The following is a 13,100-nucleotide window of genomic DNA, read 5'->3' as shown; positions in this document are numbered from 1 at the left end:
AATAATCCTCACCGTGGCATCTTTTCTCCAATCCAGCTAACGGTGAAGGAGGAAATCATCCCGCCAACAGCAAACATAGAGACAGACAAGGACCAAAGCATCATGATCGTTGGATCTTTCAATACTTCTTCAATCAAAAAACTGCCAGTGGCATTTTTAGCACTTTCTATTTTCAGGATCTTTGCGTAGTGGGTCATTATAATCTGTGTTGACAAAAGTGCATTAGTCATTTCATTACTCCTAAAAATTATTTTTGACGGTGCATGTTTCACAACCTGAATTTGCCCATCACCTTCTTCAGGATGAGAAGTGAAGCAAAGGAAAAACAAAGAAAGTCCAGTTACCATTTGAAAAAGCACCTTTGGGCCTGGATTTTTAAGAACTAAGAATGCCTGTTACTGTATATGTCCCAAATTTGCATTCAGTTTCTTTGAAACCTAAATGTTTGGGATGAGGGTTTAAACTGTGAATGTTTAACTGAATTTTAAGGTCTCCTGCCATGAGGAAGGGGGTTGGACTAGAAGGCCTCCAAGATCCCTTCCAACCCGATGAGTCTACTCTCTTCTATGCTGCCCAGAGTCATTGTGTGAGAGTTGAGCAGCTCTATAAATTTGCGTAATAAATAAATAAATTTTAATAATACATAGTTAAAAAACTGGTGTTTAGAAATTAGCAATTGAGGATCACAACTAGTACAAGAAATATATCTGAGAGTTATCTATCTGAATAGCTTTTTTTCCAGATCCCAGAGGTGCTTTTTCATGAGGCAACCGGACTTTCTTGGGGTTTTTTTTCTTCGAAGAAAAATGGTGGGGAGCCGAAGAAGCTTCTTGGATGAGAAGCGAAACGTCTTCAGAGAAAAAACAAGAAAGTCCAGTTGCTTTATGAATAAAGCACCTTTGGGATAACTACGACCTGGATGACTGAGAATATCCATAGACATTTTTTTTCCAGATATCTCAACATATGGCCCTAATCTGTTCAGGAAAAGGGGCTTTTTGTTACATGCAGAACAATGCAAGTTTTGTACTAATTGGGGGTTCTCGTGCCTCTCTCTGCTGAAATTGGTCCCGGGATTGTTACATTTTAGGTGTGTATGAAAAATAGCTGAGAATACACCTAACATGGAGGAAGAGATTGGCAGCACTTGAATGCATTTTGTCCTTTTATTTTTCTCAAGCAAGGCAGTGCCAAGTGGTGGCGCCTGGCTGTCGCTTGCTCAAATCATCCTGGTTTAAAACTAAATGTAACAGTGAGGGCAGATGAAATGATGCTGAACTGACTCTGGGAGATTCATTCACTTTCACATCACAAAGAAGAAAGTGGGGTAATAAATGGGGCACTTAGGATGCAGTCCTAAGTGTTGATTTGTATTACGTTAGATCCAAGCCAATACTGGTAGTCCTCGACTTAAAACAGTTCATTTAGTGACCTTTCAAACTTACAATGGCACTGAAAATGCAACTTATGATTGTTTTTCACACTGAGGACCATTGCAGCATCCCTATGATCACATGATCAAAATTCAGATGCTTGGCAACTGACTCATATTTATGACGGGTGCAGTGTCCTGGGATTATGTGATCACCTTTTGCGACCTTCTGACAAGCAAAGTCCATGGGGAAGCCAGATTCACTTAACAACCAGGTTACTTGTTTAACAACTGCAGTGATTCACTTAACAACTGCATCAAGAAAGGTCGCAAAATGGGGCAAAACTCACTTAACTGTTTTACTTAGCAATGGAAATTTTGGGCTCAATTGTGGTCGTAAATCGAGAACTACCTGTAGTAGGGTTCATACATTTTATATTGCTTTGCCTAATGTTGTAGGTGGAAGAGACACTTTTTTGGGGGAAAAACCCAACCTGGCATTTCTTTCCTGAAGATATCAAGATAGTTAAGGTGTCCCAAGATGAAAGAAGTGAGCCCCAAATATGGGCTCTGATATTAATGCATATGTGAATAATCAAATTGACTTGCCTGTTGAGGAGCATTGATGACTCCAATGCAGTAGCCATATTGGAAAAAACCCAACACTGCAGTAAACACTGAGAGAAACAAAGTGCATGTGACATCCTAGGAAAGAGCAACACATGAGAGCACAAGGTCACACGGTATATTTCCATTACAGCGACTGAAGAAGAAATCAGATGGACATTTCAACCCTTTGCTTGAAAAGCTACCAAAAGTTGGTTTGAATGATGCCTGCAAAGATTGGCAGGATTCAGAACACTGTCAATATTTCCCTTGATTTTGAAGGAATAAAAACCAAGAAGATCCAGTTGTCTTTTGAAAAACATCTTTTCCTGATCTGGATGATTGAGAATCTCCATAATTCAAAATATCAAAAATAAATATAAATAAATGAAGCATGACAATTATTTCAATCTGGAATATTGCCATATTGTATTAAATATGCAAAATATACGGAGGCTATCAAATCCAAATCACTGCTTGCTCCAAGGTGAGCATCACATTGGTGGTGACTTTCTTGAAGCGGTGGGTACGAGTATTATTTTAACTTTAAGTTGTCAAGACCTGCCAAACTACCACAAACAGTTATTGGTGGACATATTTGGTGCACTGAGTTAAGTTTTGTTATATATACTTGTAAAATTATAGGATCCAACAAATTGTGGTGGTGTACGCATTCAATAAATTAATGATATCTTACCTGTTTTTATTTTGACCCTGGAGACCCCAAGGTTACCCTACTGTAATCCAGAGGGCTGCTACCAAACAACAGATTTTCTGCAAGTGTGAGTGTATGTGTGTTTGGGGTGTGTGTATGTGTGTGAGAGAGAGAAAACAGGTATGAGAAGTCTTAAATGGGCTGAAGTTATCTATTTTCTTTAATGCCTTGCACCCTCCAAAATGGGATAAAGTGCCAGAATCTCTGGTCTCGCACACTCATTTAACTTCACTGTATCACTGTTCCCTCTGTTGCCAACATTTCACTTAAAAAAAGTCATTCCCTCCCCACCCCCCAAAAAGATTATTTATCTTTGTTATGTAGATCTCAGAAGTTTGGTCTTTATGTCATGTCTGTCTGTCATCTGGAATATTGGTATATAAGGCTCTTCCTTATCTTTAAAGTAGATTCGGAAGGAACTTTCTAATAAAAAAATCAGTAAATAACTATGCTACTAATTTAACAACTGCAGTGACTCACTTAACAAATGTGGCAAGAAAAGTTGTAAAATGGGGCAAAACTCACTTAACAAATTTCTCCCTTAGCAACATAAATTTTGGGCTCAATTGTGGTTGTAAGTTGAAGATTACCTGTACAATAATGAAATAGAGTAACCAATTGTTATTTATAATCAATTATAAATATCCAAAATACAAATACAAGTAGTTTTTAACTTACAAGCAATTGCTTAGCAATGATTTGAAGTTATGATGGACCCCCCCCGCAAAGTTACGTATAACCCAGATTCAAAATCCTGATGGCTAGCCCCCTCCCCATAGTCATGTGATCACATTTTTGGATACTCGGCAATCAGCCCATGTTTACGACCATTTGCAGCATCTCCCAGTCACCATGATTTACAACTTTTTTTTGCTGGAAACTGGCATTTACTTACAAATGCACCATGGTGAACAATGGCTTCACTTAATGACTGCAGCATTCACTTTATGAACACCACAAAAAGGTCATAAAACTGGGTGCAGTCACGTGATGTCCTGCTTAATGATGTTATGTTGTCATGTTCTAACAACTGTAATTGTAGTTGTGGACTACCTGTAACTTAATAAAACTAATAAGCTACTGACCATATGAAAAATTCGCCAACAAATAATTGTACACAGACTAAACTTTGACCCCCATCATTCCCAGTTGCAGGATGGCTGGAAATGATAAGATCCCACACATGCGAGGAGTACCAGGTTGGATAATGTCCTGTATCATGGGTTCATTCATGGTTCATAAGGGCTCGGTGAATTTCCTTATTATTTTAGGAACTCTCTTTATTCATTTGAATAACCCTGTCTTTGCCCTATACCACAGGTCTGCAACCCGCGGCTCCGGAGCCGCATGCAGCTCTTTCAGCCGTCTCCTGCGGCTCCCAGTCCTCTGCCATGTGCAGTCCAAAAAAAAAAAAGTGGGACTAAAAAAGTTCAACCAATCAATTCAAATATGCAGGGTAGGTGCATATCTCGCCTTGGCTCCACTCTTCAGTCAAACCCTGTTCTGCACATGCGCGCATGTAGGCAAGCCGGCCTGGCCTGATGGGGGATGTGTTGGGGTTTTTTATTGTGGTTTTTTTTACATTATTATTTATTGTTTTAGCTTGGGCTCTGTATTTAATTCTCTTTCTAACTTTTGTACCTTGTATTTTATATGTACCCTGTTCACCGCCCTGAGTCCTTCGGGAGAAGGGCGGTATACAAATATAATAAACTATACTAAACTAAACATGTGCACACATTTTTTGCGGCTCCCAGTTTTTCCTTTTGTGAGGGAACTGGTTCCGAGTGGCTCTTTCACTGTTTCAGGTTGCTGACCCCTGCCCTATACCATCAGTGTACTGAAAAATTATAACACTGTGCCCTACAAGTGAAATAAGAACTCACAGTTATTAAAATGGGCATAAGACCCTCAGGTCTTGGCACTTCATTCACTGAGTTGCATCATCTGCTACAAATAAGCTATTTCTTCTGTGCTCATTATGCAAAGTGGCAGCTGATCCAGACATATGCCACCATGCCAGCTGCCAAGATTGCCTACCCTTTAATGAAAGTAAATTAAAATCTGATCATTGGTCCACCAATCTAATAAATTAACTGTTCAGTTAAGTTGTTATAGGCATTTAGCTGCTGCCTTTTCTATTTGGAGAGTTCACAATAACCAGAAAATTGGTTTTAACTCTATAATTGCTATGACATGGCAGACAATAGCAAATGTCATCCTAGCAATGACTTATTTTATATTATTTCATTCAAATTCACACTATTTACTATATTACTGTTAGACAGGGAGACCAAATTATACCATTCTACCTTGCAAAAGGATATGATCCATCTGCAATATTCTCCTTTTTTGTATTTATTTTATAAGAATGTTTAAATATCATAAAGTATAAAGAATCAAAGGAAAGATAAGAAAAAAATAATAGAATTATGATTTCCACCCTCCTTTCTATTGAGAAGTTACTGTCTTACTCTTTCTATTCCTTTTTTAACTTTGTAATTACCTTCCCTTTTACTTTTAACCCTTTTTACTCCCCAAATCTGTAAATCATTGATTCAGTCTTTTCTTCTTTTAAGTAAAAGTCCATATAAAAAGGTTGCAGTCTTTCAAAAAGTTTGCATTATTGTCCTCATAAGAAGAAGGTTCTCCATATGCCAGATGTCAGCGCTTCTGGGTTTATGTTGTCACAATTTCCTCTAGTTTTCTTCTATTTTTATGAATCTATTATTTATGTACAGTATTTATTAACAATAGGTTGAATTCATTTCATTAAAAGTGGTAAGCAAAACAGCAATTTCGCCAAGAAAATTCAACACTTAACCAACAAAAAACCCAATGTAAGTTCAGAGGGCTTCTGCTACCTTCATGAATCATGAGAAAGCTCACCTAAACAGAAAGGGTTTCAGAAGCTTTTTGAAGGCCAAAGTGTATCTTGGGGTCAGCATATTCCATAGAGTGGGGCACTAAGCCCCAAACCAATTCAGCTCCCATGGGTTGGGACCATAAGCAGACTCTGTCTGATCTAGCAGGACAGTCAAAAACATTATAGACAAAAGAATTTTTGTGATCCCTCAAGAGTTAAAACATCAGGCTTAACACAAACTTTTGTGGATGAGAGTCCTCTTCCTCTGAAATGGCATCAATTTATTCTCCAAGCAAGGGCTAGAAGACACTTTCATTGTTAGCTACTTGGCAGAATAAATAATACTGTAGTAATAAAAAGTGCAATCCTATGCTATCTAAAATAATAGCTCAGAGTTGCCTAGATTCAAACTGCCAGATGGGCAGTGAATACATTTAATAATAACTAAGTAAAAACAGCGTTCCGTGTGCCTTTGGCGTCTAGTCATGCCGGCCACATGACCACGGAGACGTCCTCGGACAAGCGCTGGCTCTTCGGCTTTGAAACGGAGATGAGCACCGGCCCCTAGAGTCGGAAATGACTAGCACGCATGTGCGTGGGAACCTTTACCTTTACCTTTAAGTAAAAATAAAACAATAGATAGCTTAAAGGGGATTGGAAATGGAGAATAGGATGTTTCAACTGCTAGAAAGGAAGGTCTCCTGGTGAGAATTTCATATGTTGTTGGAAATCCCTTATAAGAGCTGAAAACTTGGGCATAAGCTTTCTATCCTTCCAAAGTCGGTAAAATGAGGACACAGATTGTTGAGGGCAGTAGGCTGATTCTGTAAATTGCTCAGAGAGGGCTGTAAAGCACTGTGAAGCGGTATATAAGTCCAAGTGCTAGTGCTATTGGGTTTCTTCTAGAATTAATGAATAGATATTTTAGGATGGCTTATGAGCTCCTAGATGCAAAGTTCTTTTATTCTTCCGATCCATCTTAAAAATGTGACTATCAGCCCTCAGATTTTGGCAGGGAAAATGGATACATCATCTCCACTTGCCAAATTGCTTCTTTGATGATGCAGAGTAGGGAGTGTTTTCTGTCTCTTTTCTGCCACTATCTACATAAAAGGCTTAAAGCTAGAATAAACAAAAACCACCCACACTATTGTTTTCAGCAGCTTCAAAAGGTTCTCTGCTTTTGCTACATGGATATAGAAAATGGAGATCATTATTTCAAATTTTCTGCCCTTTTATCTTTTGCCTGTTTCTCCACGTCTCTCTTTCTTCCTGTGTTTACCTGCCTTCAGTCCTATTTTGCCAGTTAGCTGTTTTTGATGTTTGTTGAGCTTTAATAAATAATTTTTTGTGGGCTGAACTGAGTGACCTGTGTGTGCTTGCTCCAATCTGGAAATAAGGATTGGAACGGTTGCTGGAATTGGGCATGTCTAGTTTAACAAAGAGAAGGGTGAGGGGTGACATGATAGCAGTGTTCCAGTATCTCAGGGGCTGCCACAAAGAAGAGGGAGTCAAGCTATTCTCCAAAGCACCTGAAAGCAGGACAAGAAGCAATGGATGGAAACTAGTCAAGGAGAGAAGCAACCTAGGACTAAGGAGAAACTTCCTGACAGTTAGAACAACTAACCAGTGGAACAACCTGCCTCCAGAAGTGGTGAATGCTCCAACACTGGAAGTTTTTAAGAAGAGACTGGCCAGCCACTTGTCTGAAATGGTATAGGGTTTCCTGCCTGAGCAGGGGGTTGGACTAGATGACCTCCAAGGTCCCTTCCAACTTATTATTATTATTATCATTAATTGACTGTCAGTGTGCTGAGGGCAAACTGAACTGGAGGTTACCCTTAATGATTCCTCCTTCCCCCTCCGTCCTTTGTCAGATGTGGTAGCTTAGTGGTTTAAAAGTCACCAGAGGAGACCTATGCTCCTGTAGTTTGAGTCCTAGCACCGTGTGATGGTGTGACCCCTGTTGCTTGCCTCAGCTCCTGCCAACCTAGCAGTTCAAAAGCATGCTAGTGCAAGTAGTTAACTAGGTACCACTTTAGTGGGAGGATAACAGCATTACGTGTTTCACGTGATTGGGGGACTGGAGGCTAAAACATATAGGGAACAGTTGCTGGAATTGGGCATGTGTAGTTTAACGAAGAGAAGGGTGAGGGGTGACATGATAGCAGTGTTCCAGTATCTCAGGGGCTGCCACAAAGAAGAGGGAGCCAAGCTATTCTCCAAAGCACCTGAAAGCAGGACAAGAAGCAACGGATGGAAACTAGTCAAGGAGAGAAGCAACCTAGAACTAAGGAGAAACTTCCTGACAGTTAGAACAATTAACCAGTGGAACAACCTGCCTCCAGAAGTGGTGAATGCTCCAACACTGGAAGTTTTTAAGAAGAGACTGGCCAGCCACTTGTCTGAAATGGTATAGGGTTTCTTGCCTGAGCAGGGGGTTGGACTAGATGACCCCCAAGGTCCCTTCCAAATTATAATTATTATTATTATTATTATTATTATTATTATTATTATTATTATTATTATTATTATTATTATTATTATTATTTGTTTTGTGCTGTGGTGTGGTGTCACGTTGGCCACGTGGCCGTGGAAATGTCTTCAAACAGCCATGGCTCAATGGCTTAAAGAAATGGAGATGAACACCACCCCTAAAATTGGTTATGACTAGCAGAATAAAACCCGCAAGGACTCCTTTACCTCCCTCCTTACTGAGAAATTGGGACTGGCCAGCTATCTGAGATAGATGTAGCATGTACATTTTAACACAGTATCGTTTCGCATGTACATATACGCTTTAAAAGAGTATCAATTTTGTACCTCTGTAACTGCCATCTTCTGCCGTTGAAATCTCTCTCACAGAATTCTAGGTCCATCCACTTGTCAGATGCTAAACATTCTCGTAACCTAACCCATCATAGAACACCCATTGTGAGCAAGAATGAAAATTCTAATAATTCCAACTGCCACTATGTAAAAATAAAAATCCTCTCTGTTGAGTCTTTTGGACTAGTGTTCTGGGTTTTAAAAGATGTTTAATAATGCTTTCACAGACTAAAGATAGTAACACTACTGATATAATAAATGTTTTGTTTTGCAAAATCTTAGGAAACACCTGGTTAATATCTTGCTGAAATCTGTCTTGGAACTTCTCAGGAGTTTTCCTGCCCTATGAAAGAGGAATTTGACTGTATTCTCAGAGTAATTGAGAGAAATATGCAAAAAAAAGGTGCTTTCATTTTAAACATTGATTGGATCAAATTTGCAAGCTGATAAAATCCTGAATGGTAATCTTGAATGGAATGGTTTCAATTCAGACTAGAATCAGGTAGAATTATTCAGGAGACATAAGAGTGGATCAAATATTTATTCATACTGGGATCAGTTCAGCCATATAAATCAATATATCAATGCCATGTAAAAACCTGATTCTGTTAGGACAGGGTTGGGCAGCTGTGATTCCTTTACGACTTGCGGGCTCTTAGAAATACTGAGACAGCATGGAATTTTGGTTGTTGAAGTCCACAGGTTGCAAACGAGCCATAGTTGCCCATCCCTGAGTTAGGATATTTTACTGAGATGCTTTCATATTGAATCTCCAAACTGATTATTTATACACACCTGTTCCTTACAAATTTCTATAAGTCTTGGAGCTTATTTTGTTTGAATGTGCTAATGATGGTGGGTTGATCACTCTGAGGCCTCCTTGGCTGCCTGTATAAGTCCCAAATTTGGAATGAAGAAAGCTAATGGGAGGAGCGTCCCCTGGGCCCACACATGCTTCCAATTGGCCTTTTTAAAAAGTGTAAAAAAAAACCAGGGATGCTCCAGATCACAGGAGAACTGAAGACTAGTGACAAAAATCACTATTGACAAAAATCACTAGTAACAAAATCTTTCACTGAACTGACGATGGTAACAAGGCAATTTCTATTGGTAATGGCCAGTTACAAGCAGTTGACTTATGAGCACAGTTGATCCCAACATTTCCATTGCTAAGCAATACAGCTGTTAAGTGAGTTTTGCCCTATTTTATGACCTTGCCAATGTTCTTAAGTGAATCATTGCAGTTATTAAGTTACTAACACAGTTGTTAAGTGTATCTGGCTTCCCCGTGGACAAGGTCCCTGGGACATTGCAACCATCATAAATATGAATTATTTGCCAAGCATTCAAAGTTTGTTCAGATGAACATGGTCAGGGGTAGGCAACCTTGGCTCTTTTATGGCGTGTGAACTTCAACTCCCAGAATTCCTGAGCCAGCTCGTGGACTTCAACTCCCAGAATTCCTGAGCCAGCCATGCTGGCTCAGGAATTCTGGGAGTTGAAGTCCACAAGTCATAAAAGAGCCAAGGTTGCCTACCCCTGACTATGGGGATACTGCAAGGGTCATAAGTGTGAAAATGGTCATATGTCATTTTTTTCAGTGTTGTTATAACTTCGATCATCTCTAAATGAATGGTTGTAAGTTGAGAATTATCAATACTAACTATCCCACAAGGAACCAACAGGACCAAAGTATTGCACTTATAATTTATTAAATTATAAATTATAATTTACAAAATAAATATTCAAGGTGCTGGTGATGACCTATAAAGCCCTACATGGCTTGGGTCCGGGATATCTGAGGGAACACCTGCTGCCGGCATCAAGTTCCCTTCGTCCAGTGCGCTCCCACAGGGAGGGTCTTCTCAGGGTGCCACCGGTAAGAGATTGCCGGTGGACGACACCCAGGGATAGGGCCTTCTCAGTGGGGGCGCCTGCCCTTTGGAACCAGCTGCCAGTGGAGCTGAGGACTGCCCCCGACCTCCGTTCATTCCGCCGGGACCTGAAGACCTGGCTCTTCGAGCTCTCTGGCCCAGGCTGAGGATTAATCTTATTTTAACTGGGGTTTTATTTATACAGGGATAAATTTAATTTTTTTTTAAACTTGTTTTTAACTTTTGTATTTTGGTTTTTAATTACCCTGTAAACCGCCCTGAGTCCTTCGGGAAAGGGCGGTATATAAATGTAATAAAATAAATAAATAAAATAAATAATATTTAATATAAATATTAAAAAGAGAGGGGTTTTTTTAAAAAAAAATAATCGCTTGTCACACTCTCCAAATTTCAATTCCCTTTTGAGTCTCTTCAAGTCAGGGTTGCAGAAAATTATTTATTGTCTGATCATGGGTTTAATTATTTTCTCTTTCTATTATATTAAGAGATTCAATTTGATGGTACCATTTCAAGGGGGTCTGAAGGCTGAGTCCCAGATTGCCAGGTAAGCTCTGTTATAGAATAAACATCATGCTTCATGTATTTATTAATATTTATTATTATTTATATCATTACTCTGTGACACTTTGCATCCTATGTACTGTATATTTATTCCAAATGAAGTCCCACTATATCCAATGTGTTTACTGCCTGATAAGTCTGCATAGGGCTGCACTCTTAAAATGTGGGCATAGTAATGAGTTTCATATCAAAGTTAAAGCTTTTGATAGAGTTGAAAGCAAAAATGTAGGCAGATCTAGAGTCTTAACAGTGCAGTTCATATTGTCAAGCAACCTTTGCAAAGATATTGTCTTAGAAGCTCTGGAAACAAAGTCCAAAAGCAACTAACTTCTCTAATTAGATAAATGCTATGTCTTGAAGTCAATTTCATCATAATAGAAAACCAGCCACAACTGGAAATGGCTCTTTTGCACTTTTATTTAAATGTACTTGTCCCAGAGCAAACCACATCAAAGGCTGCTGGTAGAGTTAAACCTCCAGTGGCATTTCGAGGGCCTGTGTAAGAAAGGAAAACAACGTTGCAAGAAGAAGAGTAAGAAGGATAGATCTCCATCAAATCACAAACAATTTAAGGTCTTGATCGCCATGAAGTCCTAGTCTGTATTGTACCACATGTGGCTAACCTGAAGAGAAATTGTAAGATGTATTTCATGCCTAAAAATCAGTATAGGTATGAAGCTGAAAATGTGGACTAGACTACCAGTTCACTATATTGAATAGCATGGATTTCTGAGTAAATATATTTATAACTTTAGTGCAATCTTACAGAATTACCTAACTTGCTTTCCCAGCTTACTAATATCCAGTTATGTTGGAACTGAATTCTTGCAGTTCCCAGTTAACATGGTTTAACTCTCATCATAATCTCCAGACTACAGTGGTGGGAATTTTAGTCCAGCCATGTCCACTGAGTGATATATTTCTATATCAACAATTTTCTTTTTTTCCTTTTTTGCTTGCCCATTTGATTTTCTTTCTTTTCTTCTTTTAAAAATGGTTAATAAATAAAAAAAGAAATTTTAGCCCCAGAATCTGACATTGATATACTTCCCTTGAGGTAAGCTCCCCTAACATTCATGTTTTCCTCCTTATTGGGCATGCATAGGACTGCACTGTTAGCAAATTTGAATGAATCCTTTAATTTTTTTTTGAAGCAAAGAATAATTATCCCCAAAGTTGCAGAAAGCTTTTACAGATGTCACCTTTCAGTTTTATTAAATCAAAGAAGTCAACGGAGTGTGCCAGGTTGGGCTGCACGAAACGTTCACAAGTATATTTACCAGAGTGAAAATTATTGTGAAAGGAGTATGTTTGATAATCACACTCATAAATTCTCTAGAGGTGACATTTTCAGTGTGAAAGCTATTGACAACATGTTTTATTCAAAACATATTCGAAAGAAGTCAATGTAACTCATCGATGCAAGAAAAGAGCTGGTTTTTCCCATTCGGTAGCTTCTAGATTGTAATTACAAATATGTTCTTTCCCTTCCTTCTTATTTTTTCCACCTCAGTTATAATGACTGAGCTCAGTAATTAATGAGACTGCAACATTGCCCCTGTTTACCCTGAAGTAAGCCTCAATAGATACACTGGCCTTTCTTTCTGAACACCCACGTATAAACCATGCTTTAGGATGCACTGCAGGATTCTGCACCTAATTAAGAGGCTGGTCATAAATCTTGATGTGGCAGTCTAGTAAGATATCTTGTCATAAGTATTACCTTTGTTAACCGCTGTTTAGGTTTCACTGCCACCATCGTGTTTCTTGTCAGTAGATCCATGATTGCTGGTAGTCACTTGCTCAAAAGAATTGTGCAAAAGATGAGTTTCCGACCTTTATTAGATTTGTTGCTTAAAGAGCTGGAGAGGCATAGTTGATCGTATGAGATTCCCAAGGGGAGGAGGAGAAAGAGAGACAGTTGGTGGCAGACAACATGAGAGAATTAGAGGAAGCGTATTTGTAGCCACTGGTAAGGATATAATTAATCAACTCGAATGTTAATGAAAAACCAAGCATTCTGCAGCGTGTACCTTCTCTCCACACCAATTGTTTAAATAGAGAAAGTGCAAAGGCCAAAGGAGTTTGCACAATGATAAACCCACCAAAATAAGCTGACATGTTCACTGAGAGTTTATTGCATTCTAGACATCAAGTCTTCCCCTAACTTGTCATCCCAATATGCTGGATTCCAATTTCAAAATATTCAGATAATTTCATAAGTGCTGCCCTTTTCCAAACTGGTACACAGAGAAG

The 13,100-nt window shown here is 38.9% G+C and overlaps 1 protein-coding gene across 1 annotated transcript in view; it reads right to left on the bottom strand.

Moving 5' to 3' along the window:
• The window catches only part of SLC2A2 (solute carrier family 2 member 2), a gene marked incomplete at both ends in the record, with an annotated part of 37,050 nt that extends 24,423 nt beyond the window's left edge, over positions 1-12,627 (bottom strand). The window contains 3 exons of the mRNA XM_081328253.1: positions 13-203; positions 1,982-2,077; positions 12,568-12,627. Of these exons, the coding sequence (XP_081184379.1) occupies positions 13-203; positions 1,982-2,077; positions 12,568-12,627 (347 nt within the window). The remainder of the gene's footprint in view (positions 1-12; positions 204-1,981; positions 2,078-12,567) is intronic.
• Positions 12,628-13,100: the final 473 nt, after the last annotated feature.

Source organism: Vipera berus (genome assembly GCF_964194415.1).
Source record: "Vipera berus genome assembly, chromosome: 5".
Lineage (NCBI taxonomy): Eukaryota > Metazoa > Chordata > Lepidosauria > Squamata > Viperidae > Vipera > Vipera berus.
The sequence above is the reverse complement of the archived record's forward strand: the minus strand, read 5'-3'. Positions and strand labels throughout refer to the sequence as shown.